This window comes from Dendronephthya gigantea, unplaced genomic scaffold (genome assembly GCF_004324835.1).
Source record: "Dendronephthya gigantea isolate DGI-Jeju-01 unplaced genomic scaffold, DenGig_1.0 000005F, whole genome shotgun sequence".
Taxonomy (NCBI): domain Eukaryota; kingdom Metazoa; phylum Cnidaria; class Anthozoa; order Malacalcyonacea; family Nephtheidae; genus Dendronephthya; species Dendronephthya gigantea.
This window is the reverse complement of record NW_021163015.1, coordinates 3,060,042-3,083,877: the sequence shown is the minus strand read 5'-3', so window position 1 is coordinate 3,083,877 and position 23,836 is coordinate 3,060,042. Positions and strand designations below refer to the sequence as shown.

The window sequence follows — 23,836 nt, the reverse complement described above, 5'->3', positions numbered from 1 at the left end:
AATAAACGACTCGTTTTCTATAGTACAATACTCTATTCTTCATAATAGAACAATGTTTTATAATTTCTGCTATTGAAGATCAAGTCTGTTTCAATGTTTAGCATTGCATATGTTGCAACAGTAGACCAATCTATTATTGCACTCTGCCTTTCTTTCCACACTTATCCACTGTTCAAAATTTTCCCTTCTTTTGCCCTCAACATCGAATGCCTGTTCCAACTGACATGAACACACCAAAGGTCCCTCCTCCTTGCAACATGGACTTTCCAACCAGACTTGTAAGCTCTCTACCCCGTAATCCTGCCCTGAAATTATTGGACAATGAACATTGACACCCAGCACTCTATATATAGCTATGAACATTTCATCCCATTCCCAACAATGTCCCTTAATACTACCTCAGTGCAGCAAATGTCCCAAATAATCCAGCGGCGCTCATACCAACCGCAAATCCAATCGCAAAACCCATTTTAATGCGATCAAAACAACTCACTTGATGTCCTCTTTGTGCCATCGTTGTTTGATGAAAAAATATGGAATTATTGAAAATACAACACGGAGATTGGGGGAAATAGACAAAAAATGTGCCTTGCTAAAAATGTTGCTGGAGGATTGGGCCTAGTATTCCAATATCAGGTAATTTATTCCTGATTATTCAAAATGGCGGAGAATATGTTTTCTGCGCATTTTTGCGCATTTTGCGATAATCAACTCAGCCAGTAATTTAGACTTTCACAGTTCAACATTGGACAGTTGCACGAAAAGACAATTCTTTGAATGACTTACAATAAACGGACAATTAAAAGTTTACCTTCAATAAGCATGCAGTTACCTCAGTGTCACCCGGTGGACGAAATGAATTTTCAGACAGAGTTTTGTTCCATGATTTTTGCTCATGTGAAAAAGTCCGAATGAATTAATGCTATTTTTTACTGTATGTCTATATTTTTCTATTCAAGTCAGTCTTGGTTGAACAGACCCAGCACCGCCAAATCTTATCCATCACAGACAGTATGGCATCCGTTTACAAAGAGCTAAATAAAAAGTATTCTCTAGAAAATATCACCGGACATTTTGGGTCTGCTCCATTCACTGAGGCAGTAAATAATGATGCAGTCCATCAAAGCAATAATAAACCGAGAAATACCGTTGCATGATGGGAAGTAACAATCAACAGGAGATTGAACTAAAGCACTAGTCCATTTTGATTGGTTTATTCCGCCAGAAACAACGCCGAGAATTAATAAGTATGCAAATTTAGAAAAGGTTTTGTACACTACGGTTAGAAATAAGCATAAAACTAAGATTTCCTGATACATTTATTAGCAAGACAATACGATACGCGTCTGAAATATAAGAATCCGGTTGAAGATTAGCATTTAATTTTCAAAAAATGTTTGGGAAAATAAATAAAAGAAATTTCACGCCTCCACACACATCATTCCGCACATCTGCCATGGAAAAAACTGTTTTTCAAATTGCCAAAAAAAATCCGCCCACCTGTTACATTATTAATTCTATATATATCAGACGAGAATAATATTTCAAATGTTTCATGTCAACGTGCAGTAGGAAATATGGGTCCCTTGGCAACACGTTTAATTTCACGTTTGGCTTCGAAACTATAGCGCATGAAATGAAATGGTAACCATGCGCGCTTAGAATCCAAATTTTCGCTCACTTCAAACTTCCAATTGAACTTTAGGTTCCTAATTGGTTCAAAATCAATAACGGGAAAGCCGAATAAAAAAAGTTAGTTCGGAATAGTTGAAATACAAACAAAGTACTCTTTCATTTGTCTAGCTAGTTATAGAGACAATTTTTTAAAATCTCTGCCTAACGAGTGGGACAATTGAATTGATTTCTTTCGTAAGGATGTATCGCATTTCGTTAAAGTTTCGATGGCATAATTTCTTGTTCAATTTGTTCATATATTAGATGTAATTGCAACGGTTGTGTTATCTATCAAAGCAAGTGTGCGTTACATATATTTCTCCCTTCCCTATGTCGGAATTACCGACCACCAGCCCGTGTGATATAATTAATGTCTCATGCCATATAAGGCACATGTTCGTTTGCGCAGGTGATGTGATTCGTCAATATTTATGAAACTTTTTTGATGCCGGCTTACGTTCAATTTATTCAAAGCGACATGATAGTTTAATAATAAATTTCCTCGAGTAACGAGAAAAATAAATCGGCTCAGACTGTCTTGCGGTTATGCCTAGATGTAACTCTTTCGGTCGCGTTCAATACAAATTCACAACGTATTTCAAAAGTATCTTTTTTCGCGTTTGTTTCCAAGTTGGAAAATATTAAGAGGTTCGTTAGTACAAATACATGAAATACATTCTGCAAGTGTAAATAGATTCTCGCTAGTGTCATTTGGCTTAGGCTCTAATGAAACTATTGTCATTGAGATTTAATGAGCCTGTGACGTCACGAATTAGAGGTCATTCAAAAAGATTTTAAAGCATTCTGCATAATACACTAACGCTCATCAAAACAAAGCCTCCGTCTTGAACGAGACTCTCACATATATAAGCTCGTTGATCAGAGAGCTTGCAAATCCAATGCGACAGACATTGTTCTGCAGTTGAATAGAGAGATACAGCCCACTCGCTTTGAACAAGCGATGCAAGAATTGACATTTTAAAGTGGTGCGTTTTGAGACATAAGGAATGGGGGTGTTTTTCATCGAATTTCTTCGATCGCTTAAGAAGCCGACGAAATACATGCTAGGACGAACTTTATTATTTTTCGTCTATCTCGTCTTTGGCGCGCTGGTATTTCAGGCCATCGAGTCTGGGGCTGAGAGCGGCCGTAAAGAGCAACTGGAGTCGATAAAACAGAAAGTTGCTAGAAAATATGGCATAAGTGATACAGATTTAAAGTTACTCATAGATGAAATTGAAATGGCTGTTGACGGCGGTTACTTGAAGGCAGACTACGATCGATGGAACTTTGCTGGCTCCTTGCTCTTCACCAGTACAATTGTTACAACAATAGGTACGTTATGTAAGCTTTTGAGTTTTAAGCCAGTTCTCAATGTCGTCTACCCTCATCAATTGACAGAGAATATAAGATTCGTCTGTGCGCGCTAAACTACCTGGGAAATCCATCGTATACTACATATATATCGGTCAATTTGTGCGACAGTAATCGTCAAAGGCTAGTCGTGTAGTGCGGTCCTTTTTATTAGGTGGTCTCTAATTCTATTTGGCTTGAAATCTATATTCTTAAAAAAAGCCTGGGACTTCTATTAAGCGGTTACACAGTATATTATTTTACGATTGTACAATTTGAATATATAAGATTCAATTCAAATGACAGCTGATATTGAATTATCGAGGGAAAAAAAGCGTTAAAGCGTGTTTCCTGTTCTGCTCGCCAATATGTAGATATACAAACGACAAATAAGGATTTGCTGCCCGTAAAAAAGAGATTTTTTATGAATGTTCAATATCAAAACGTTTTTCCTAAACAACACGATTTGTTTTCTTTACCACCGGCTGTGAGAATATCCTGAACGGTGGAAGATGCCCTATTTCTCGTGAAAATTCTAATCTCGAGACGTCCTTTAGTTTGTTTTGCTCAGGGAGAAGACAGGGTGAAGAGCGTAAGGATACTCTGCGGTGCCGGTCAATATCTCAACAAAAATCTCGCGCGGTGATCAAAAATAAATTTAATATTAATTATATTTATAGAAAGTCTCCAAGCTCGCCTATCGCTTTATAATGTAGCAAAGATTTAGTACGAATATCCGTCATCACTACTTCAAAACTATCCGTTTAAACGGAACGGTATATATACTCTAAATGGTCTTGTTCGGTTTATTTATGATAATACAACGATACCACTTTACAAAGCCATGATCTGTTTGAACGCAATGAAGAACGTAATAGAGATTCAGAAGGGAATATACTTGAAAATAATAAAAAGCTAAGCATTTGGAGAGCATAAAAAAAGGTCGATGACGATGATATAAGCCTATTTCAATCCCACGCGCGGATGCTTCAGATAACGTCGAAAGTTATTTGCTTGCATATTATACATGCATCTTACATACTATCATCTGAAATGCTTCCCACGACAAAGCTGGACTGATTCATGCCGACCACAGCAGTCTACAATATATAACTGCCTGCCTGCTGACTTCACGACCAACGGAAAAATTTTTCAGAATTGTCGCTGCGAAATTATTATGATACTCAAAACTAGCAACTCAGAACAGCAAAATTTAGTACACACACGATGCGATTTGGCGTCGCGACGCGATTTTTTAGAACTTTAAAAAGTAAATAAAGATGTCTGTGATTGGGAATTCTGGCAGACGGTCATGTGAAATAAATCAGAGGAAAGTTACTGCTCTTCTTCTTCTTCAGGAAACCAAAGTTGTCAGCCAGCGATGATGCCGTTAATTCAGCACGCTGGCGAAACGAATTATTTTCTCGCATACACAAAGTATCGGTTTTAAGCTAACTGTACTAGGTTTTAATCTATCTTGCCGATCAAAAAATGTTGAATTCAAACATATTTTTGATGATTTGCTTATTGAAACTGATGAACTGGAATCAAAAGTTAGACATCTTAGATTGATGATATCGCCGGCGTCGCAATTAATATAATGGTTTATTTGTCGCACACAATGCCTGTCGTATCCATTACATATTAGCTTTTTGAAATATTTATTCACAAATATCTTTGCGTTGATATGTATAACATGCTGAATACACCACATCCTACTAGCTTAGGTATTTTCGCAATTTTTCAGGCGACCTCAAATCGGATTTTCTCCTTTGAGGGCTAAATAACTAGTCGACGCTCGTCTCTGTTGATATATACCTCTCTAAGAAATATGCTTCAAAAATTCTAGGAAGAACTGCTTGTAGTTTCTGACATAGTAAAAGCAAGCATATAACCACAAACCTATGAATATTTTGCCATGCAACGAAATTCATGAAAGATGTAGTTCGAAATACACTGATCAATTGACATAATAACTTTTGTAGTAAACATTTTAATGGATCTTTACAAATGCATAAAAATATGATTTTGGCCGGCATTATTCTTTCACGTTGTGGCAATGAATTTTAACCAATATTTAAAGCCAGGTTCTGTTATTCTGTTACGTCACCTACTCATAACTATAAGTTGATTGCAAAGACACAATTGATTCGTGGTGAACCACCGTCCGTAAAAATAGTATGTCATATTTCGATATTTCCGATGGAAAATGCGTTATGATAAGCGAGGTAAAATTTGAAATTAATCGAACATCCATTTAAAAAAAAAACGAATGAGAATGTAAATCAGTCAATGTAAGTAATGTCTATAAGTAATGCAGGTAAAAGTTTTATAAATGGTCTTGTTTCGATTCAAACAAATAACTCGGTATAAGAACGTTGGGCATTTACTCGAATTCAATCATGAAAAACATTTGGGCGTTCGTGAGTCTCAAAAATGATAGGCATTTTGTGATTTTTCCCTATGAACCTCTTCGGGAATTTTTAAACCTGCGATGACATATAATCATCGCAAAAGAACTGGTCAGATAAGATCTTGACAAGCTGACATAAATAAATGATCAGAAAAAGGCGAGGACAAGTTCGACGTGCGAGGCAGCGAGGGGTGAAATGAACTGCCTGATTTAATATAACTGCCGTCCATGTGCATGTGATAATCTATTTGAGATAACGAGAGAAAATATCAAACAAAGGAATGAAACGCAAATCATGCATGTGCTATGAAAACTCGATTCAGCCATTTGCTCCAAGATCTCTTCGAAAGTGAATCTCATCTCGGCATAGCGCACACAAATATATTCAAACATTTACTCGGGACCACGCCTTTACTTCCAAATACGGTGGCTAACGTTCTATTAAACTATTTTGACTAAAAATATAAACGAGGCCAGGCCGGCTTTGTTCATTAAAGTTTCCATTTTTTCCGGCAAAGATCTTATGATTATCGTTATTGTAATTAATGAAAAAACTCCCAGCGTTTAATGAACGACCAATATCGTGATGACACCGTGCATGTCTGATGGTAATGGTAAAACGTTTTCTCACATTAATAAGAATTTTTGCTTAGAAGGAAAATGTGTTTTTCTTAATGTGTTACTCGTTAGTTGATCCGTTAGTTGATGTAATGTGCCGTTGTGAACGTGCTTGAATGGTAATTATATAACAAACACCTCCTTCACTACACTTACGAGACAGAATCTATACAAAGACAAATGCTGCGCTTATTACCAACCACCAAAGACCAAAGGCTCTCTGCCATTTCTAAGTTTCCTTGCTCTTTGTTTTCCTTGCTCGTGAAACCGCTTTCTTCGGACCGTTAAACTTGATTATTCATTTAAAAGATTGCTCATCTAAAACATGTTTCGGCACGCGAAATAATCAGAATTCACAATCAGATTGTGGGCTCTCCAAGGTAATTAATTGTTGTTAATAAATTGTGTCAAGTGGGCGAAAGTGCAGAGGCATATTATTCCCACAAAGTAATCACCGATGTACGAACGTTCAAATATGAGATACCGACAAGTATTTAACACTTCTCTTTCAACAATAGGTGTTTATGACAGTGGTGTGAGTTAGGAAAGTTTTGAGAATGTGATAGTGTAACCATGATACCGTTAATACCGTGTCTAGAATCAATATCGTTGGTCATTTCATATCTATGATCTTTCCTGCGATTAATTTTGTAATTAATAAAGAATCATCCACGTAGGCTAGACGCAATCCGAATAAACGAAATGGGTGGGTTGGAGCAGTTGTGTACAAAATAATCGAAAGTTGCAAAAGGTGACCAGTTAAATCTACCTCCACTAACTAACCATAGTTGAACAGTGGTTTTATAGTCAGTTGGCAGACATCTCAAATTTGTTGTCAAATTGATTCATTTTCCTTTTTTCAGGCTACGGTCACATGACACCCATAACCACCTGGGGTCGTACATTCTGCATTGTCTATGCGTTGTTAGGAATTCCAATAGCTGGGCTCATGCTAAAATCCATCGGCGAGAAGGTGGCGGAGATATTACCCGAGGTGATCACGAGCGTGGAAAAACGACTTCTACGGAGAGAAGAGCCTGTGAACATTCAGTTCAAGACGACACTCATTGTATTCGCCATCATGGCCCTGTTACTGTTAACCTTGGCAGCGTTTGCGCATGCCTATGAAGGATGGACATTTTTCGAGGGTTTCTACTTTGCTTTTATCACTCTCTCCACGATCGGCTTCGGAGACTTCGTTCCACTTCATCCAGCGGATACAAGCAAGCATAACGGACTTCACACGGTGTTGTTCACAGTGTTGACATTCGTGTACATCACCGTTGGCCTGGCAATAGTCTCCAGTGCCCTACTGTCGATCAGCAGGTTGTTCGAATGCAAAGAGCCAGTGGAATTTATGAAGATACCATGTTCCGAATCGGATGAGAGTTTAATTTTGAGCAAAAGTGAACATGACAAGTCGGAAACACCTTGAAAAATCTTAAACAAACGTCGTAATGGAAGTTTAATAAACAACACGGTCAACACCCGTCGTATCTTCTTCGCGGATTAAGTGAACTTTCTTTCTAAATTATATCACTCAGACAACTCTGAAGGATACGAATGTTACGAATGTTTCTATGAACTTTAAAAATGCCTGAATTTAGGACGAGGCGTCGCAGGTTAACTGGTTTGCCGAATTCTACCAAGTTTCAAGCAAAACAAAATGCAAAACTCATGAAAATTATGACCTTAACTTTAAAATATCGTCTCCAAAAGTATTCACCTAATTTCGAACATTCGCTGTAAACGAACATTCGCTGTGAACAAATTTGATCAAAACTCATTCTAAAAAGTGACGTTGAAGTGCGAAACTGTACCAATTGATTCTTATCATTGGCGATGGTAGTTGTTAGTGTTCTTCTCTAATTTGTTATTTATTTAATTATCAAGATCTCCTAGTCGGTATCTCCCTGAAAAGGAACTACGGTCGGTGACGGAAACTTACTAGTTCTTCATTTCTTGTTTGTTAAACTTCCTAAGGACTAAGCCGAGTGTGTGTTGAATGAAATTAAGATAAATTTATTGCTGTGCAATTACTGTAAAGTGTTATTTGAATTTTCGTGAATGAAAATAATAAATTAACTGTACGATACGATGATGAGTTTGATTTGCCTGTAACAGAATGGATTTCAGTCAAAGATGACAGTAAACTAGAGGGTTGTGACCACTTTGTTTTCATATTGCCTAAATAAAACCTTGTTCGGTTGTTCCTATAGGTAGAACACACGTCTCCCTGGTAAAAAATGCTGCCATATTTTAATGCAGATCCTTTAATTCAAATTCTCCGTTTTTAGAGAAGCATAGTTTTGTACCAAGAGATCTATAACTCCAAGATTAAGGACAATTCCAACAACATTGAAATTACTTTAAACAAAATATCTTTTCATCAAGATTGTGCCAAGAATATTGTTTAAAAATAATTTCAATTCATTTGCTGGCACATTGGCACAGCTGCAGTGTCCTGCAAATTGAGGGGTATCAATGAACACTATTCACTCTCTATTGGTACGTGAATTCCGTGAAAGCGATTACGTAGTAGGTTCCAGGAACATCGCTGCCCATATGACGTCATCAGGTGAGAGAAACTTGATGGCGTCATATGGCGCGTACAAGAATCCTAATCGAATTCACTGTCCTGACAGGATTGGTCGGTATTGGCTACTTTGTGAAAGCCGAGCAACGATGGGTCTTCCATAGCAGCGCTGATTGATAACATCATGCTAGATACGATTGCCAGACCGATGGTAAAATATAGCAACGTCATTACCGTAAATACAGTCACGTGGGCAGCATATGCGGCCGTGTCTTGACCAGGACATGGATGGAGTGGGACCAAATCACCAAATCCTGGGAATCGAAAGAAGCGCAGTCAAATGATTGTACGAAAGTCAGACTTCGGTTTGGTAGTTGGCTTTTCCATGGGCGTTATCGTGGGGATGTTCCTAAACCTGGGGCAAACTTCCTCCTCTGCCTTTCCCCTTTTAGGAAGCTGAGTAAAATATGAGGTGATAAATCAGATACACAGATACTTACCTATAGTACTTAGTGTTACAAAACCAAAGTAGATACCATCGAGAAATGACCATTGTTCACTGTAATGTGCGACGCAGGCGATGAGAAGAATCATTGTAAAGGCCATTAAAAATGTCACAAGGGTGCATTTCAAACCCACATTTCTGGGATCACGTTTAAGAAATCTCTTCTCGAATTCTGATATGGCTCTTGACACCCCATATGATATCATGTATCCCAAACGAGCCAGCAACATCCATGTCAGAGGTATTCCAATTAGTGCGTAAAATATGCAAAATATACGACCGCTGTTCGTCGTCGGAGCGAGATGACCGTAACCTGCAAGAGATAGCAAGATTTTACGACACGTGCGTTATTGACTGGAGTTTGAAACTGGGCACATACTAGGCTATACCCATGATCGATGAATGTTAACTGGGGGCTTACCAGGGAAGTCAGGTAGGAGAGAGTTATCATAGTTGAGAATGAATCGAAGAGTTGTGATGAATGATGATGGCCTGGATCGTCATGCCAAACAATCAGATGAGTACATCCCCTTTAAATCTCATCAGAATTTAACACGCTCAAAACTGAGGAGTCAAATTAACGCTGGGCTAACTGGTTCAAAATTGAGCCTTCTTAGTCAGGTCCTTTTATAAAGAGGTCTGGTCAAACCTTACCATTTGAAATCATCCCTAATGAATCGCTCCCTTTTAGAAGCTCTATAAGCGCACCGCCATCACTTTACATAGAGTAAACTTGGCATAAAAAGAAACGAAATAATGTCCGGACGGTATCCACATTGCATGCTCGCAAAGAAAGAGATTCTTGTCTACCAGCTGCCTGTTGAAAGAAGTTCAGTTGCAAACAAAGGATCGACAGTAAACATATACGTAGAGTTTCCACAATAATACTATATTGTTTAACTGCGGGGAAGTAGAGTAATATTTGCCTTGCCATGAATATTTTATCGCTCAAAAAGATAGGCGATAGGCGAGACGTCGCTATTTTTACAATACGCAAGTCGCAAGAGTGTTTCCAAAGATAAGGTTGCTACTACGCAAGGCTTTAGTCTAGACTTTAAAAATTAAAAAAGTCAAGTTTTTTCAGTGTTATGTATATATATTTAGCTGTTTCTTTGCTATCGAGGGCGGTGAAAATTGTGAACCAGATGGTTCAAGTAAGGCCACGTTTACATAGTGCGATTTAGTCGGTAATATAAAGATGATAACTGACTGAAGAAGATACATCATTGATGTCATCTCAAGACTTGTCCGGCAACATTTGTCAGCAACGCCAACGTGCAGTCGGTGCAGAAGAACCTTAGTTCCCAGATGTTGAGATTGTTCAAATCAATGATATTATGACAGCGAATGCTTTCTGGCCCTGTGTGCTCAAGGAATTAGTGTCAACATTCCTGTTGTTTTGCCAAAACACACCTTTTCGTCTTTAAAAGCCGATATACTCGCTTCATCTCAGTTCGATAGGGTAAAAATCATTATAAGCCTATAAGTCTTTAATTACCATGCAATCGCCCAAAATAATTGCACAAAATAATTGCTGTTCTTCTTCCAATGCGCTAATACTAATATGCATTAGACAATGATTGCGAAAATAAGAAAAGCAAATGGCTTTTGATTTGTGATAAGATTTCGAATTCTATTGCATTCAGCATTCTTTTGTCGAGGCTACAGTTCACATCAACTTTTCTTTAATTTTATAAACTTGATTATATTTATCGATGTATTTCGTTATGCCGATGGCAAAGCATACATGGACACCTGAATCTCATGCATCTCTGATTAGAAAAACACTGCAAGCACAAGACTACCTGCAAGTCAATTAGTCAAAAAACAAAACCGCAATTACCATGGGTAATAACGATGTTCTCTATATATATCGTTTCACACTGTCTTCTGCAGACACTGGAATGTTATATTACCACATTGCTGACATCAGGTTAGCTCTTATGAATAATGAAACATATCAAACAATTTATTTCATTCTAACTTCAATAATGTGGAAAAAGTGTCTTCAATTGGCAGTTGGTTATTGATTTACTTCCGGAGCAAAGATACTACTCGGCGTCAAGTTACATACATACGAACAATCGATATTGTTAAAATCGGGATAATTACAGGTAATTGTGCCCCCTAAGGATAAATGTATTCTTTTCTTGGACGAATTTAATCGAAGCAGCAGTTGATAGACTTGATTTACACCAACCCAACCTCTTTTACCCATTATTGTCAATGCATAATATAACTATGATGATTAAACAATGGACGAAAGTTTCTCCAATCTATCTTCTATGCCAAACTAAATGATTAATTCTCAACATGATCCAATGTTTACTTACCGATAGTGGTAACGACTGTGCCTGAAAAGAACAACGCGCCAATGAAGTTCCATCGATCGACCCATTCATCTGAGAATCCCTGATCTGCGATGGCCTGTATCAGTTTGATGAAGCGTCTTAAATCCTCCTCTGTAACATTGTATTTTCTTTGTAAGTCCTTTCTTGAGTTGAGTAGAAGTCGTCTTTCACGTGCCTCGTTCTCCAGTTCGAGGGCTCGGAAAACGAATGCGCCGAAGATTAAGTAACAAAAAAACAGGAATAACTGGACAAGAAGGCTGGACGAACTTGTTGCCGGTGCTTTGTCCATACTCTTCATCCTGAAAAGCGATGTGCATCGAATTCGTCAGTGCAATGAGCAGCGAACTGGCACTAAATAGACGCGAGTAACAACATCTGTCTATTTATCAGCTCGAAAATCAAGAGTTGCCTGTGGGCGGACAAACTTGATCACACACACACACACACAAATCATGCCATTCCCTGCAGCTCTATTCCTTATACATAAACTGGTAAAAAGTAGACCGCGATGGGTATTCCAACAAAGCGTATCTCGCTTAAGTCTATAAAACTAACTTTATTTATTAAGAATCGCAATAATACGCACTAAACGCAGCTGCTTAGTAAAGCGCGTGTGTGTTCATTTCTTTGTTTGGCGCAACTGCGCGCCCGTCAGCAGGTGCTAGTCCCGCGTGGGAGGCATTGCACATGCGCGGAAAAACACATCCAACGGTTAATTAGTCATTTCTGAAAAAAAAATCATTTCGTTAGCCCCAAAAAAGGAGCATTTTCGCAGCGCGTAATTATCTCGCGACTCGAAGATTGGCTGGGAGGTGGAGTCATGCTAAAACAGCTCAGTTTTCACCCTTCAAATGTAATCATTTCGAATGCGCAATCATCTTGCTCAACCCCAAGAAATTAAGATGTTATAATTGGATATTTCGAAACATTAGGATGGAAAATTCTTTGTATTCAACTTCCCATTATTTTTTACTCATAAAAAGTTAAGTCGCCTTGCGCTTGTACAAATAAATTAACATTTAAAAAAAATTAAACTAAGAGAGAAGGTTAGCCTAATTTAAAGGCTCTTTGTGAAGGTATCGACAGGCTTCGGGTTTGTTTCTTATCGCATTACATTCGATCCTTACAATCCTTTCAATTCGATAGAAATTTTTGTCTGGCTGGCTGAGAGGCCCTTGAAAGAAAATCGATTCTGTTAATGCATAAATGTATATTCGTAGTTCTGACGCGGTTGTATGAAAATTATTATTCTAAACACATGCGTGCAATTATCATTTATTATAGTTGAAATGATAAAGATCACGTATGCTTATCTTATCAAGCAAGTTCTGTCTGTGTAATCTCACATAAATATCGCATGCATGGAATAAAACCAGAAATGAATAAATATAACCGCTTGTTTGGAAACGGCATGAACTGACCCGGCTGGTTGATTCAAGGGAAGTGTTTTACCTCCATGGAGTATAAATATATAAGATCGTGGTTTCAATTAAGAGTTCTCATCCTAGACACCCTATTTATATGCAAAATATGCCTGCTTTAAATGTAATTACTTTTTTTCCTTTTCTGACAAATTTTACTTCTTTTGTTTAATCAGAAAAAGAGGGTGTTATCTGCTGAATCTTGACAATTCAGCTTGACTTTGTTCTTGGAAAACACCTGCGACATTGCAAGTTTTGTATATGTCGATTCGAAAAGCGAAAATGATGATTCATTTTGTAAAGAAGGCTACGGCAACACATAATAGACAGCCCTGGGCCTGATTGAACCCGCTAACTACAGTTATAACATACATACCAAATCTCCGGAGAGTACCAAGATTAGTATATAGCAAATTAACCGTCATTACGCAAAGTGTAAACCCATGAATTCAGTTGATTCGTTCCAATAATAGGAAACATAGAATGATAGACAATATTGTAAGAAAACCACACAACATCGATAATATCCACCAAGAATTCTATAAAAACGGACGAATGAATCACAGATGGAACTGACGGACAGGTGTTGTAACAAGTGAAGTTCTAACTCAAGGGATGCTTCGAAATTTCGTTTATTTAGTAACCTACCCATGTTCCGAAGAGGTCGCGACAGAATAAGCAAACTGTTTGGTTATAAGCGTGTTTTACTGGACTACATTTGCCAACGTTACTTCTCACCTAAAATGTACGGTTTAGAATTTATACTGCATGTTTTCTTAGCACGATTGCATGTTCGTTTATTACTCTGTGCATATTTCACCAATCTCACCTTATTCACGCTGTCTTTTATGAATTTCTTGATCACTTCAACAGTGTGAACCGCTTGACGATCGACAATCTGATGTGAAGGTTGGAAACAGGACACAAAGCTCTCAAAGACAGTAAAAATTAAATGTATAAATTGCTTCAATTTTACCTCGTGCGCAGTTCGTTCCAAAGTGTCGCTGGCAATATTAGAATATAAATCACTCATGATGTTGAAGCTTTCCTACAATGGAAATAAAATAAGCGAAAATACATCTGACGCTTTCAGATTTTGGTCTAGGAAAAAGATAAATACCGGATAATGATGTTGAACGTGGCTTTTCGCTCGCGTCAAATGCAATTGACACATCATTAACCCTAACAATCATCTCATTATTATCATCCATTGTCTTATGCATGCATTCGGGGAAAATGCAACGTTTAATCTACACCTAATATTTACAAATAATGTTTAATTAGTAATAATTACACTCACAAAAGCTTTCTCTCTTGACTTGTTGAAGCTTTCTAAATGTCTATTCAACAATTTCTAAAAAGGGGAACTTTGAATGAGCTTGTCAAAGATCTGATATCTTAGGCCTTTTTCAGACGTCCAACGTTCCATCTGCCGAAACTAATGTTAATGAGCTAAAGTCGTTGTTAAGCTCATTTGCATTCGATTCGGCACATGAAACAGGCCATAAATCTTTAAAGGAATTTCTGAGACAATAAATTGAAAGATTAATTGCATTCCTCACCGACAGCACTGAATAAAGTTTGATATAATTTTCTTCAATGACATGCGCATTATTTGATAAGTTTCGGGACATCTTAAAAGGTGTGCGGGTCTGTACAATACAAAAGAAAACTAAAATTCAGCACTAAAATTACGATTTACTTGTCTCACATTCAGGACATGTTTTTCCAAAGAAAATTTCTCCGTTTAAAGCGAATAAAACACTTACCACATTTTCTTTCTTTTTGCCTGAGTGTGGTTGATAGGACGAGAGTAAACTCTTGCTCAGTTTTCGGAAAGATTTATCCAATATTGGATTATTCACCTACCGTTGGAAAAAATTGATGTTGAACCTCGACATGTGAGCGCTATCAAACTCTAAAAGCGCACCTGTTCAGCTAATGCATCAATGTTAACCTTCCCTAAACCGATGTTTCTCCATTCTCGTAAGATTCTATCAAAGTCTTGCAAATGCTTTTGTCTTCCCTTATCTAGTAGAACACCTCCGTCTCCAAACACGCGATCTGCAATGCGAGGAATTTCCTACATATGCCAAAAAACGAGAAATACTTACTTTCAACTATTAAAAAGGCTGAAGAAAGAAGTCTCAGTTAACGTACATTCAGTTTATTAACGCTATTGTTGATGTTAAATTTTTCATCCAGGTTCAACATCACCCACAAGGTACCATCTTCTGGACATTCGCTAAAGGAAGAAGGGAAAATGCTCAGGCTGGTGTCCTGGCTAACCCTGGGTTAAATTTTAATCCAGTGTTTCAGTTTATGTGCATGCTTCTGTGTTAACTTTGTAAACAAGCATGATGAATAATTGGTTGAACTCTAGAAAACGTCTGCAACGAACCTGATCTTTTTGAACAGTTTAAGTGATTTTTGTTCCTTGGTAAACAATTTAGATTCTTGAAGGAATTTAGATGTGTCTAATATCTGTAAGACAGTGGGAATATGATTTAGTGATTATCGCGGATTCAAGTGAAATAAGTTATATCAAACATGATTCACTCCACATACATTATCCAGTCTCTCGTAATGCGAGGACATCTCACAGACGAGCGCCAAGTTAGAGACAACCAGAAAGGCCACTCCAGCACACAAATTCACAACGATGGCCATGGATAGTTGAACAACAGTAGAACTTAACAGAAAATGAAAGATGCATACATTATTTTTTTACAAGTTTCTAGTTCCAAAGTTTCAATCTCAGGTTTCATGAGTGTGACTGCAATAAAACCATGCAACAATCACCATATAACATGTACCTTAAAAGAAGTCGTTTTGGCAACCAGAGAAGCCATTTTTTCGTTTCCATCATGTAATAAGTGTTGAACGGTAGACGTGAAACATACGGACCAACCAGGTTCAAAACGAGGCTGCCAAATATTGACAACGATGCCATAAGCATGACTTGGATGATTAAAAAAGAAATCCACCACCTTGTACAGAAGGATTATTCATAAACAGTGTTGTTTCCCATTAGATTCATTGTTTGTTTTTGTTGTGCAGTTGAAGAATTGCACAAAAACACATCATGAATGGTGGTATAACGCACCTCTTGTGTTCATATCGCCCAATATTGCCATCGTCTGCCAGAGTCATGTCAACTTCATTTTTCATTGGAATCAAAGATTTCTCAGCCAGCTGTAAATTCATATAAACTGAAAGTTTTCACTATATATGCTGAGATATTTAAGCATTATATTAAAACCGTGACCACGACGTTGTTCCAGACGTACATGTAACAAAGATATAAACTAACCTGGTTAGAGTATTTTTTGACAACGTCCAGAGTAAAACCTCTTGCCATCTGAATTCCATCGCAAAGTTTCTCCAATTCTGCAATAGGAATAATATCAAGTGATAGACGGCAGAAGGTGAAACAACTGCAGAATATAAAGTGAGGGATTAGGGTAATGTACTGAGAAATCTCTCTCTATATATAGGCGGTATATTGGCTTATGAGGAACCACTTAAATCAAATGAAATAAGTAATTTAATCAAACTAAATCAAATGGGAAGAAATCATCAATTAATGACAACGCTGTTTGTTGATGAATACACAGAGAACGGAATTCACGTTTTTGCCAATGTTTAGTTACACAAGAATAAGCATTAGAGGAATTGACCTTAGCCAAACATCAAAGGTGGCCGTTAAGGTGGCCATTAAGAGCAGAATTTTGATCGGAATCACAAACTTAGCAAGGCTGGGGGTTCCCAAAACATCTTTCATCTTTTTCCTTACATTGACCGACGTATACCTGCATCCTTTTAAAAACTTAAGAAGCACTTTAAACACTACAGGTGATAAATTTTAATTCCGAGAAAAATGTGGGAACAAGCTCGTGATTTGAATATTATTCATTTATATATTCTGAGAATTCTCTCCATGACAATGTGAAGGTCATAAATGCTAGCGACTACGAGGAATTGCTTTCATTACGCAGTAAGACACAATAAAGTTTACGAAGGAAATTTGATCTAGAAAGGTAGACTGGATTAGTCGCATCGTAATAAAGAGTATCGTGCAATGTATTCCCAAACATGTTCACTATAACTTCACGAGCATCACACACACACTAGTTCAGGTTGTTCACGTTGAATCGTCTAATGCACGTATAGGAAGATATATTAGAAACTTAGTGTGCTCGAGCGCACTCACTATTTAATTCCTGCACCCTCTAGCAAGACGGCTGGATACCCCATCAAGGTTACTGAGGTTAGAACAACGGACAAGTCTTGACACGAGACAATTTTCTGTAAACACCATTAAACTATGATTGATGGGCTCGTGCGATAACAAGAAAAGCCTTATGATTTCCTTGCACGCAGTCAACACCTTTACTGCATGACATTGCATAGTTGATGATTTCACTCATTTCAGTCCTTATGCAAAAGGAAATAGTCAAAAAGCCTATTACTAACTACTACGGTGTAGAGAGCTGGATTCCTGTAGTCAAATTCCCAGAGAGTTTTTCCTATAAGACGTTTTAAATATTCGTTCCGCTCTCCATCATTTGAAAGTTGAAACGGAAATGTTATAAGAATTAGAAATTGATATTTTAGAATTAAGTACAGCACAGAAATAGCCAAGCACCGCAGTGAGAGACGTTGGATTAGACAAATTAGTAGATGGTGCATCAGTAGACAAAGTTCTTCAGTTTTTCCCACTTAAAAGCAAAACATCCTATATTTAACCGAGAACCATTTCAATTTCCTCAAGTCAATCTCTTTTTCCACATTTGCCGACGTGACTACGTCTTTATTTTAGCCATTTTTTTTGTTGACAGCTAATATTAACAGCTGAACTCAGTCTCTATATTCAGACATAATCCAATTACATGTATGAGAATATTTTTTAGTGTCAGACTGCATGTGATTGTTCTTCAATTCATCCCCACGAAATCTCAGTGTCCTAAATTCGATCCACGCTTCCATAACTATTTAATGTATACCTCGCAACAATACTTTGTATAGAATTAGACAAAATTGATTATGTAATCTCACTTTCAGATTTGTACGTCATGTAGGGCCCTGTTTGAACGATTTAGGGAAGAAATCAATAAAGATATTTTCCAAACAGGAAATATTTTGACACGAACAGGATGTCACAAGTTAAATGTCTGCTACATCATCTTTGCAGCATCGCCAATCTTCCTCTAGTCAACAATTAAAAACGATAACCCCCTGATGGGCTAATTATTCGCCACGGTAAGCATAAATAGGCAAGTCGTGTCTATATACACGAGCGTTTGACTATTAATGGGGATGTGCGCGCGGTAAACATAACCTGGACAACAGAATTTACGGAAAACGCGCAACTAATGCAAATTACCACAGGACCGAAAAGGAGTTATTAGACGCAAGAGGATCATACATATTAGGATTTGCTGAGGAGTCCAGAACTCTAAACGGCGTGAATAATTGTAGAGATATCCTGGAATTTAAAATACTGCATTTATTGACAGACAGATTTAATGAGCAGGCAAAGCGGTGTAATCTATTTCGAAGACCGCATTGCCCCAAGGACTGCTTCGAATTGTAAATAGTCACGTTTAAAAGAAAGGGACATTGTCTCGTCTGTTCACACTATCATCGTGCAGAACTTCATGCAAAACAGAGTCTACTGCGTTGGGTTTTACAAAGATTTCAGTGAAACTTCTGCAACCGACAATGCTTCAGTCCAGCGACTGCAACGTGGTTGTATGTAGAGATTTGAATTGCAAACTTTGCTCAACGACCAACTCAGAAACTGTGCATGATCAAGAAGCTTACATCGTTTACACGTGTGAGAGCAAAAGATGCAAACTCTGTCGAGAAGAAACGGACGTACTTTTGGATTTGTTTTGCCCGTTTAATACGGTCGAAGACATTGCGGAAATGACGAGGAAACTAAACAACATCACGGAGTTACCGTGTGCTTCATTGTATGACAATAATGACGATTTCTGTGCATTTGAAGAGCTTCAAAACAACGCTTATGGTTTATGCAAGTCTGAAAAACATGTTGATGCCGTTAATTATCAGTCATTGAGACAGGGCAGCTTTCCAACGTCGCTACGTGATGTTTCGCCAAGCACTTCTGGACAAATGAAAGATATACCAGGAACTAATCTTGACGTCACTGAAAATTTACAGCCAGTCGATGAAGGTTTGTTGACTTATTTGGAGCGCGAACTTCAAGTGGACCAATTGGAAGACCTCCCAGAACTTATGGATATTTGCGATCTCATTTCAAGATAAGATTAAAATTGTTCACAACCAACTAAGACATGGTAGACGAACTGGGTGTTCAACAGAATAGCCATAATATTAACTTTATTACGTTATTTGTGTTGACAGACAGTCTGAGTGATCCGCTTTGAAAACCCGAGTCCTTGGCACAGGTAGAAGGGTCGAACGATGAATATAAATTGCCTGACGCACAAAAAATTCGGACCATATCAAATTATGGAGTAAATCTAATTAATTCAGGTCTAGCCAGATTTCCAGGAATTTGGTCATACGATATGTTGACGACAAAAAAATTCCAGTTTGGTGGAGCGCGCACTTGGGGATCAAATTCTTGTTTTGCAATGCAAGATTTTACAAAAGTGGTATTTATAATAGCCACTGAGCAAGGTGATGCAATATTTCACAAAACATGGCAATGAAATGTGCCTATACAAGAGTTAGTATTTTCCTAACGATTTTTTCTGAGATTAAGGTTTCAAACTTCCAAGGCACTGTAAATTTTACTATATGTAACATTAGAATATTATGACACAAGGACTGTAAACAACTAGACACATATTGGCGGTAATAAAAGTTACAAAAATGCAACCAATGTGTCATTATTTTCTTCTTTACCATGGTATGCATTCAGAGATCATTTGCTCGAACAAGACGGGAAAAGTCAGCCTATGTAGTTCTGACCAGCTCTTCCCAGCTTTTGAAATAGAATTGACTGAAATTTTGTGACAAATAGTGGGGACCTCCCACTTTGCTCTAGCCCAAGCTTGCGAACCGCCGTCTAAACCTTCCACAAACGGAAGCTTTTCGACATATGATGGCACTTTCAAGACGCATGAACAGCTATGTACTCATGTAATACAAACCTCTTAATTTGGCCGATCTTCCTTCGCATAACTGACGCTCAACATCCTCCTGGGTTTCAAGTACCTGCAAACGATTACGAGCAGACATATTAGTATAATACACGGAAAAATACTCCCACGAAGAACAGCATTTTGTGCTCTGACTAAAACAAGAAAACAAGTTTGCGGTGACACTTGTTCATGGTGTAAATTGAGGTATCCACTCGAGAGACTAGCGATGGTGTGAACGTCAATGGCGTTGTCTTTTAACGCCAGATAACGACGCATGTTCAGGTGGAAGTCATGCAGTATTGCAGTTCATGTGTATAATAATATCAAATGATGATAGGCACCTTTTTGACTGAGGAGTAGTTCAAATGCTTCAGAAACTTATCAAGCCTTGAAGTTGTTTCTGAGAGATTCCTTGACGCCTAGACAAAGAAATTCTTTCAATGAACTTCAATTTCCTTTTGTACTAATCAACAAGGCCTGATCTGAAGCGTGCGTATTTACTATGTTTTAAGTTATTATGATTGAAGTTATTTCAAGAAAGTTAGGAACCTATTATAACATTGTACACAAAGGGCGAAAATTGAGAACATAATGAAACAAAGTATTTGCCATTTACATACCTGAAGGGAGGAGCCAGGCAATAAATCATCTTTTTCACGGGCAAATTTCTTACAGACGTCACCGCTAATGATTTTCATAGAACTAGAACAGAGTCTTTTAGCTTCTTTGAAATAAAGATTCATTTTCCCAAGCTCAGATCTCAGGCCACTTGAGAGACGATACAACTCACCCAATGTCATATTGATGTGAGATAGAATGACTCTTGTCTGTTGCAAATCTAAAAAAAAACAAAGTTCATCCAGACATATTTAAAAGCTTGAGCTCATTAAATTTCATCAGTAGATTTTAATAAATACCAGAGGATGCGCGTTCAGAAACTTTAACAAAGTTGACTCTCTTCTTCTTTAGCAACGAATCCAATCCTCCAGGACTACAATCAGCAAGAACTGCAAGCGAGACATACGTTTATTTGAAAGACCGAGTTCGTTTGAAGCAAATTAAAGCTATGCATTATAGAATTGCGGAATATAAGAGCTACTACAAGGATGATGTACTGTTATTTCTTTCACTTATAAAGGAAATTTCTGTGGTGTATACATTTCAACCGCATAGGCCAAAAAACATACCTCGAAACCTATTCAGCGACCGGCTTATTGTGCTGTCAAAGTTATCTCGTAAGATATGATCTAGTTCCTACAATAGAAAAACGACATATGTAATGTACAAAATGAAATCTGCATATTTTAAGCCGACTAACTTGTATTGTGTTATTTTGAAAATCTTGCAGGCTATCAATGGAATTAATCAACGTCCTTCTGGCGTGGGGCAGGCCTTCTGAAAGATGGTTGTTTGATATGAGCAAACAAAGGTCTGTAATTCTAGGAAGATAAGAAAGGATAGCTTTGAAATGGTCGAAAAAAGCTCTAAAGGTGTAATACCGTGGCTGCACTATGCTGCAGTAATTGCATATCAAACTAGTAGGGATTAGAGGTGGCATGGTTTCTTTTTCTTTCTATATGCATCGTTATGAAATGACATACATTAAGAAACAGGACAAGAAAGCAAGTAGGAAGACGTAGCCACGATTGCCAGATGTGCAGCTAGCCACGATCGAGGTTTCGAGAGAATTCTTGTCTGGTTTAGCTTTAATAATTTTCTTGTAAAAAAGGATGACGAAGCCAGTGATGGATGTAGTGAGAACGGAGAGAAAGAGGAATCCAGAGAACGCAATGAACGGCCACTCATATAAGACAATCTAGAAAGAAGACGAAAGCAGTCAGAGAATGCAGTGGAGGCGAAGAATGTGTTCAGAGAGGCTCAGTATCGAGACTTACATAAAAAGTTTGGTGGTAGACCAATTATTACCTTGCTTTTAACATTAACTGTGTTGTTGTTCCAGTTTCCAATTACCTCTTTAAAAATTTCTATTTGATTAATGAAGACAATTAACGTACATCAATTGAAGGGAACGTATACTTTTAAATTCATATCTGCATGCAAGCATGCTTAGACAAGAATCACAGATCACACACACCATTGCAAAATAACAATCTACCTACCCATCATGCATGTAGATAGGATATTCACCAAAATTAGCACAAATATCACAGCTGGCCGAGAAACGTTATAAAGTTATCTACTGAAATCAACTCCACCATCAGGGAGTTTGACCATGTAATCCATGACTATATCACAACTATTCAACCAGTTATGATAACATTTACCTGGACCATAGACCCTTAAAGGTTGGACGGATTTCTAGTATATATATATATGTTTACAGTTACACCAGTCTTATTTTTTTATATAAAACACTCCCCCGTTAGTCCTACCGTCAGGCGGGTCCTTTTGTAGCCAATAAATAATTTGTTTTGTTGAACGGTCAAAAAACCGCATCTCATTTTGTCGGTTGAAATCTTGACGATTTCTTGTGGCACCAACAGAACAGTAGGCGCTCATGAGGGACAATAATGACAGCAATACACACCACTGCATAAAGCGATTGGATTTGCTGTGAATCATTGTTTGAAATCAAAATATAAAGCAGAAATTGTAAATACGCGTAGTGTTTCTGAAGTCTCCGCCATGTTACCTGCAAAACACCTGTTGGAAACACTAGGAAAGATGACAACAAACTAGGATTCATTTGTTGAAATTAAATGAATAAACCTGCAATATGTTTTACGGCTTCATTTTCATACAAAATGCAAAGAGAGAGATTTGCATGCAGGTATGATCAAAGACACGGACGATGCCCATGTCCAGGGATACCAAAATTTGTTGAAGAAGCAGCCCCTGCTTCTATCGCCCCGATGGTGGCCCCTTTTCTCTTTTGCCGGCAGGGGAGAGGATGGCAAAGGATGCCCTATAATCAATGAAATTAAAGAATTTTATGTTTAAAGGCAGTTTATTAATACATCAGCCGACAGAAATGTTGTTGTCTTGTCACAAACACTGTCTGAAATGAGTCAATGCAGAATAATCTTTCACGGAAATTGTGTTAGCCTAGGTATCAAAAATTCTAGTAAGCAGAATCTGTTCTTAACACTTTCAAAATTAGAAGGAAACATGCCCCTAAGCCTAGTGCTTCACCCTGCTTTCTACGCAAGGTTTACGTGAAGCGAATTTTCGCAAAAACCCCTTAGAAAAGTCAATCCTAGGAGCTTCGATTGTAGTGGGAAGTAGTAAAGATTCAACCCATTGATAACTGGACGATAATTAAACCGTTACCATCGAAAGTTTGACTAGTACATGTATCAATTATCAAATTCAATTGACCAAGCCTTTACTTCCTGTAGAACTTAGTCCTTCGTTGCCCGAGATCTAAACTCGACGTCTTGGTTCTGGAAATCCTGGGTCAAAAAGTAGTAACTGATTGTAACTGGTAACTTACTAACTCATAACCTATTTTCTTTGATATTTATTTCACTTTAATTCAATTCAATTTGAATGACCTTTGTGAAATGATCAAACGCAAAAGATATTGGTAAAATAATACGTTCAAGGACAAAGGGGATAGGCGAATGGCAATCTCTGCCGAATCCAAATTACACCGATTACACCATACAATTACAATTACAAGGCAAATCATGCGCTTGCTCATGTTGGCAAATCAGCCAAAACAAAAGCTATGGTCTTGGAGTGTATTGTTGATAAATATAGCCAACCTTTCCCGACAGAAGTGATAAATAATTAAACGGAATTTGACGCTGTTTGCGACACATTTAATTGCAAATGTCTTTGTTTTCGGGACAACATATTGTCT

At 37.7% G+C, this 23,836-nt stretch overlaps 3 protein-coding genes across 3 annotated transcripts; 1 reads left to right on the top strand and 2 right to left on the bottom strand.

Moving 5' to 3' along the window:
• Nucleotides 1-2,496: 2,496 nt before the first annotated feature.
• On the top strand, nt 2,497-8,099 carry LOC114515793 (potassium channel subfamily K member 9-like). The gene is made up of 2 exons (XM_028535097.1): nt 2,497-3,009; nt 6,922-8,099. Exons 1-2 carry the CDS (start codon nt 2,682-2,684, stop codon nt 7,491-7,493), a joined length of 900 nt encoding a protein of 299 aa, XP_028390898.1. The 5' UTR covers nt 2,497-2,681; the 3' UTR covers nt 7,494-8,099.
• Nucleotides 8,100-8,123: 24 nt separating this feature from the next.
• On the bottom strand, nt 8,124-12,874 carry LOC114515794 (potassium channel subfamily K member 4-like). Its single transcript, XM_028535099.1, has 3 exons — nt 11,433-12,874; nt 9,095-9,412; nt 8,124-8,908 (listed from the first exon to the last, which is right to left on the bottom strand). Exons 1-3 carry the CDS (start codon nt 11,746-11,748, stop codon nt 8,679-8,681), a joined length of 864 nt encoding a protein of 287 aa, XP_028390900.1. The 5' UTR covers nt 11,749-12,874; the 3' UTR covers nt 8,124-8,678.
• Nucleotides 11,663-22,842, bottom strand: LOC114515792. The gene is made up of 24 exons (XM_028535096.1): nt 22,404-22,842; nt 21,937-21,995; nt 21,612-21,826; nt 21,329-21,449; nt 21,198-21,264; nt 20,928-21,017; nt 20,631-20,848; nt 20,352-20,429; nt 20,020-20,083; nt 16,185-16,261; nt 15,978-16,066; nt 15,688-15,861; nt 15,440-15,563; nt 15,273-15,355; nt 15,032-15,116; nt 14,802-14,954; nt 14,641-14,736; nt 14,434-14,523; nt 14,172-14,225; nt 13,848-13,919; nt 13,701-13,769; nt 13,520-13,609; nt 13,248-13,410; nt 11,663-11,749 (listed from the first exon to the last, which is right to left on the bottom strand). The coding sequence occupies exons 1-23, from the start codon at nt 22,591-22,593 to the stop codon at nt 13,321-13,323; spliced, it is 2,448 nt and encodes an 815-aa protein (XP_028390897.1). The 5' UTR covers nt 22,594-22,842; the 3' UTR covers nt 11,663-11,749; nt 13,248-13,320.
• Between the last annotated feature and the right edge of the window lie 994 nt (nt 22,843-23,836).

Coding starts and splice junctions, on each gene's coding strand:
- LOC114515793 (XM_028535097.1), top strand. CDS start 2,682: ATGGGGGTGTTTTTCATCGAATTTCTTCGATCGCTTAAGAAGCCGACG. Junction 3,010..6,921: donor TACAATTGTTACAACAATAG/GTACGTTATGTA, acceptor TCCTTTTTTCAG/GCTACGGTCACATGACACCC.
- LOC114515794 (XM_028535099.1), bottom strand. CDS start 11,748: ATGAAGAGTATGGACAAAGCACCGGCAACAAGTTCGTCCAGCCTTCTT. Junction 9,413..11,432: donor CACAGTCGTTACCACTATCG/GTAAGTAAACAT, acceptor TATCTCTTGCAG/GTTACGGTCATCTCGCTCCG. Junction 8,909..9,094: donor TGTAACACTAAGTACTATAG/GTAAGTATCTGT, acceptor TTCGATTCCCAG/GATTTGGTGATTTGGTCCCA.
- LOC114515792 (XM_028535096.1), bottom strand. CDS start 22,593: ATGATTCACAGCAAATCCAATCGCTTTATGCAGTGGTGTGTATTGCTG. Junction 21,996..22,403: donor ACAAAAGGACCCGCCTGACG/GTAGGACTAACG, acceptor TTAATCAAATAG/AAATTTTTAAAGAGGTAATT. Junction 15,862..15,977: donor GGGCGATATGAACACAAGAG/GTGCGTTATACC, acceptor CTTCTGTACAAG/GTGGTGGATTTCTTTTTTAA.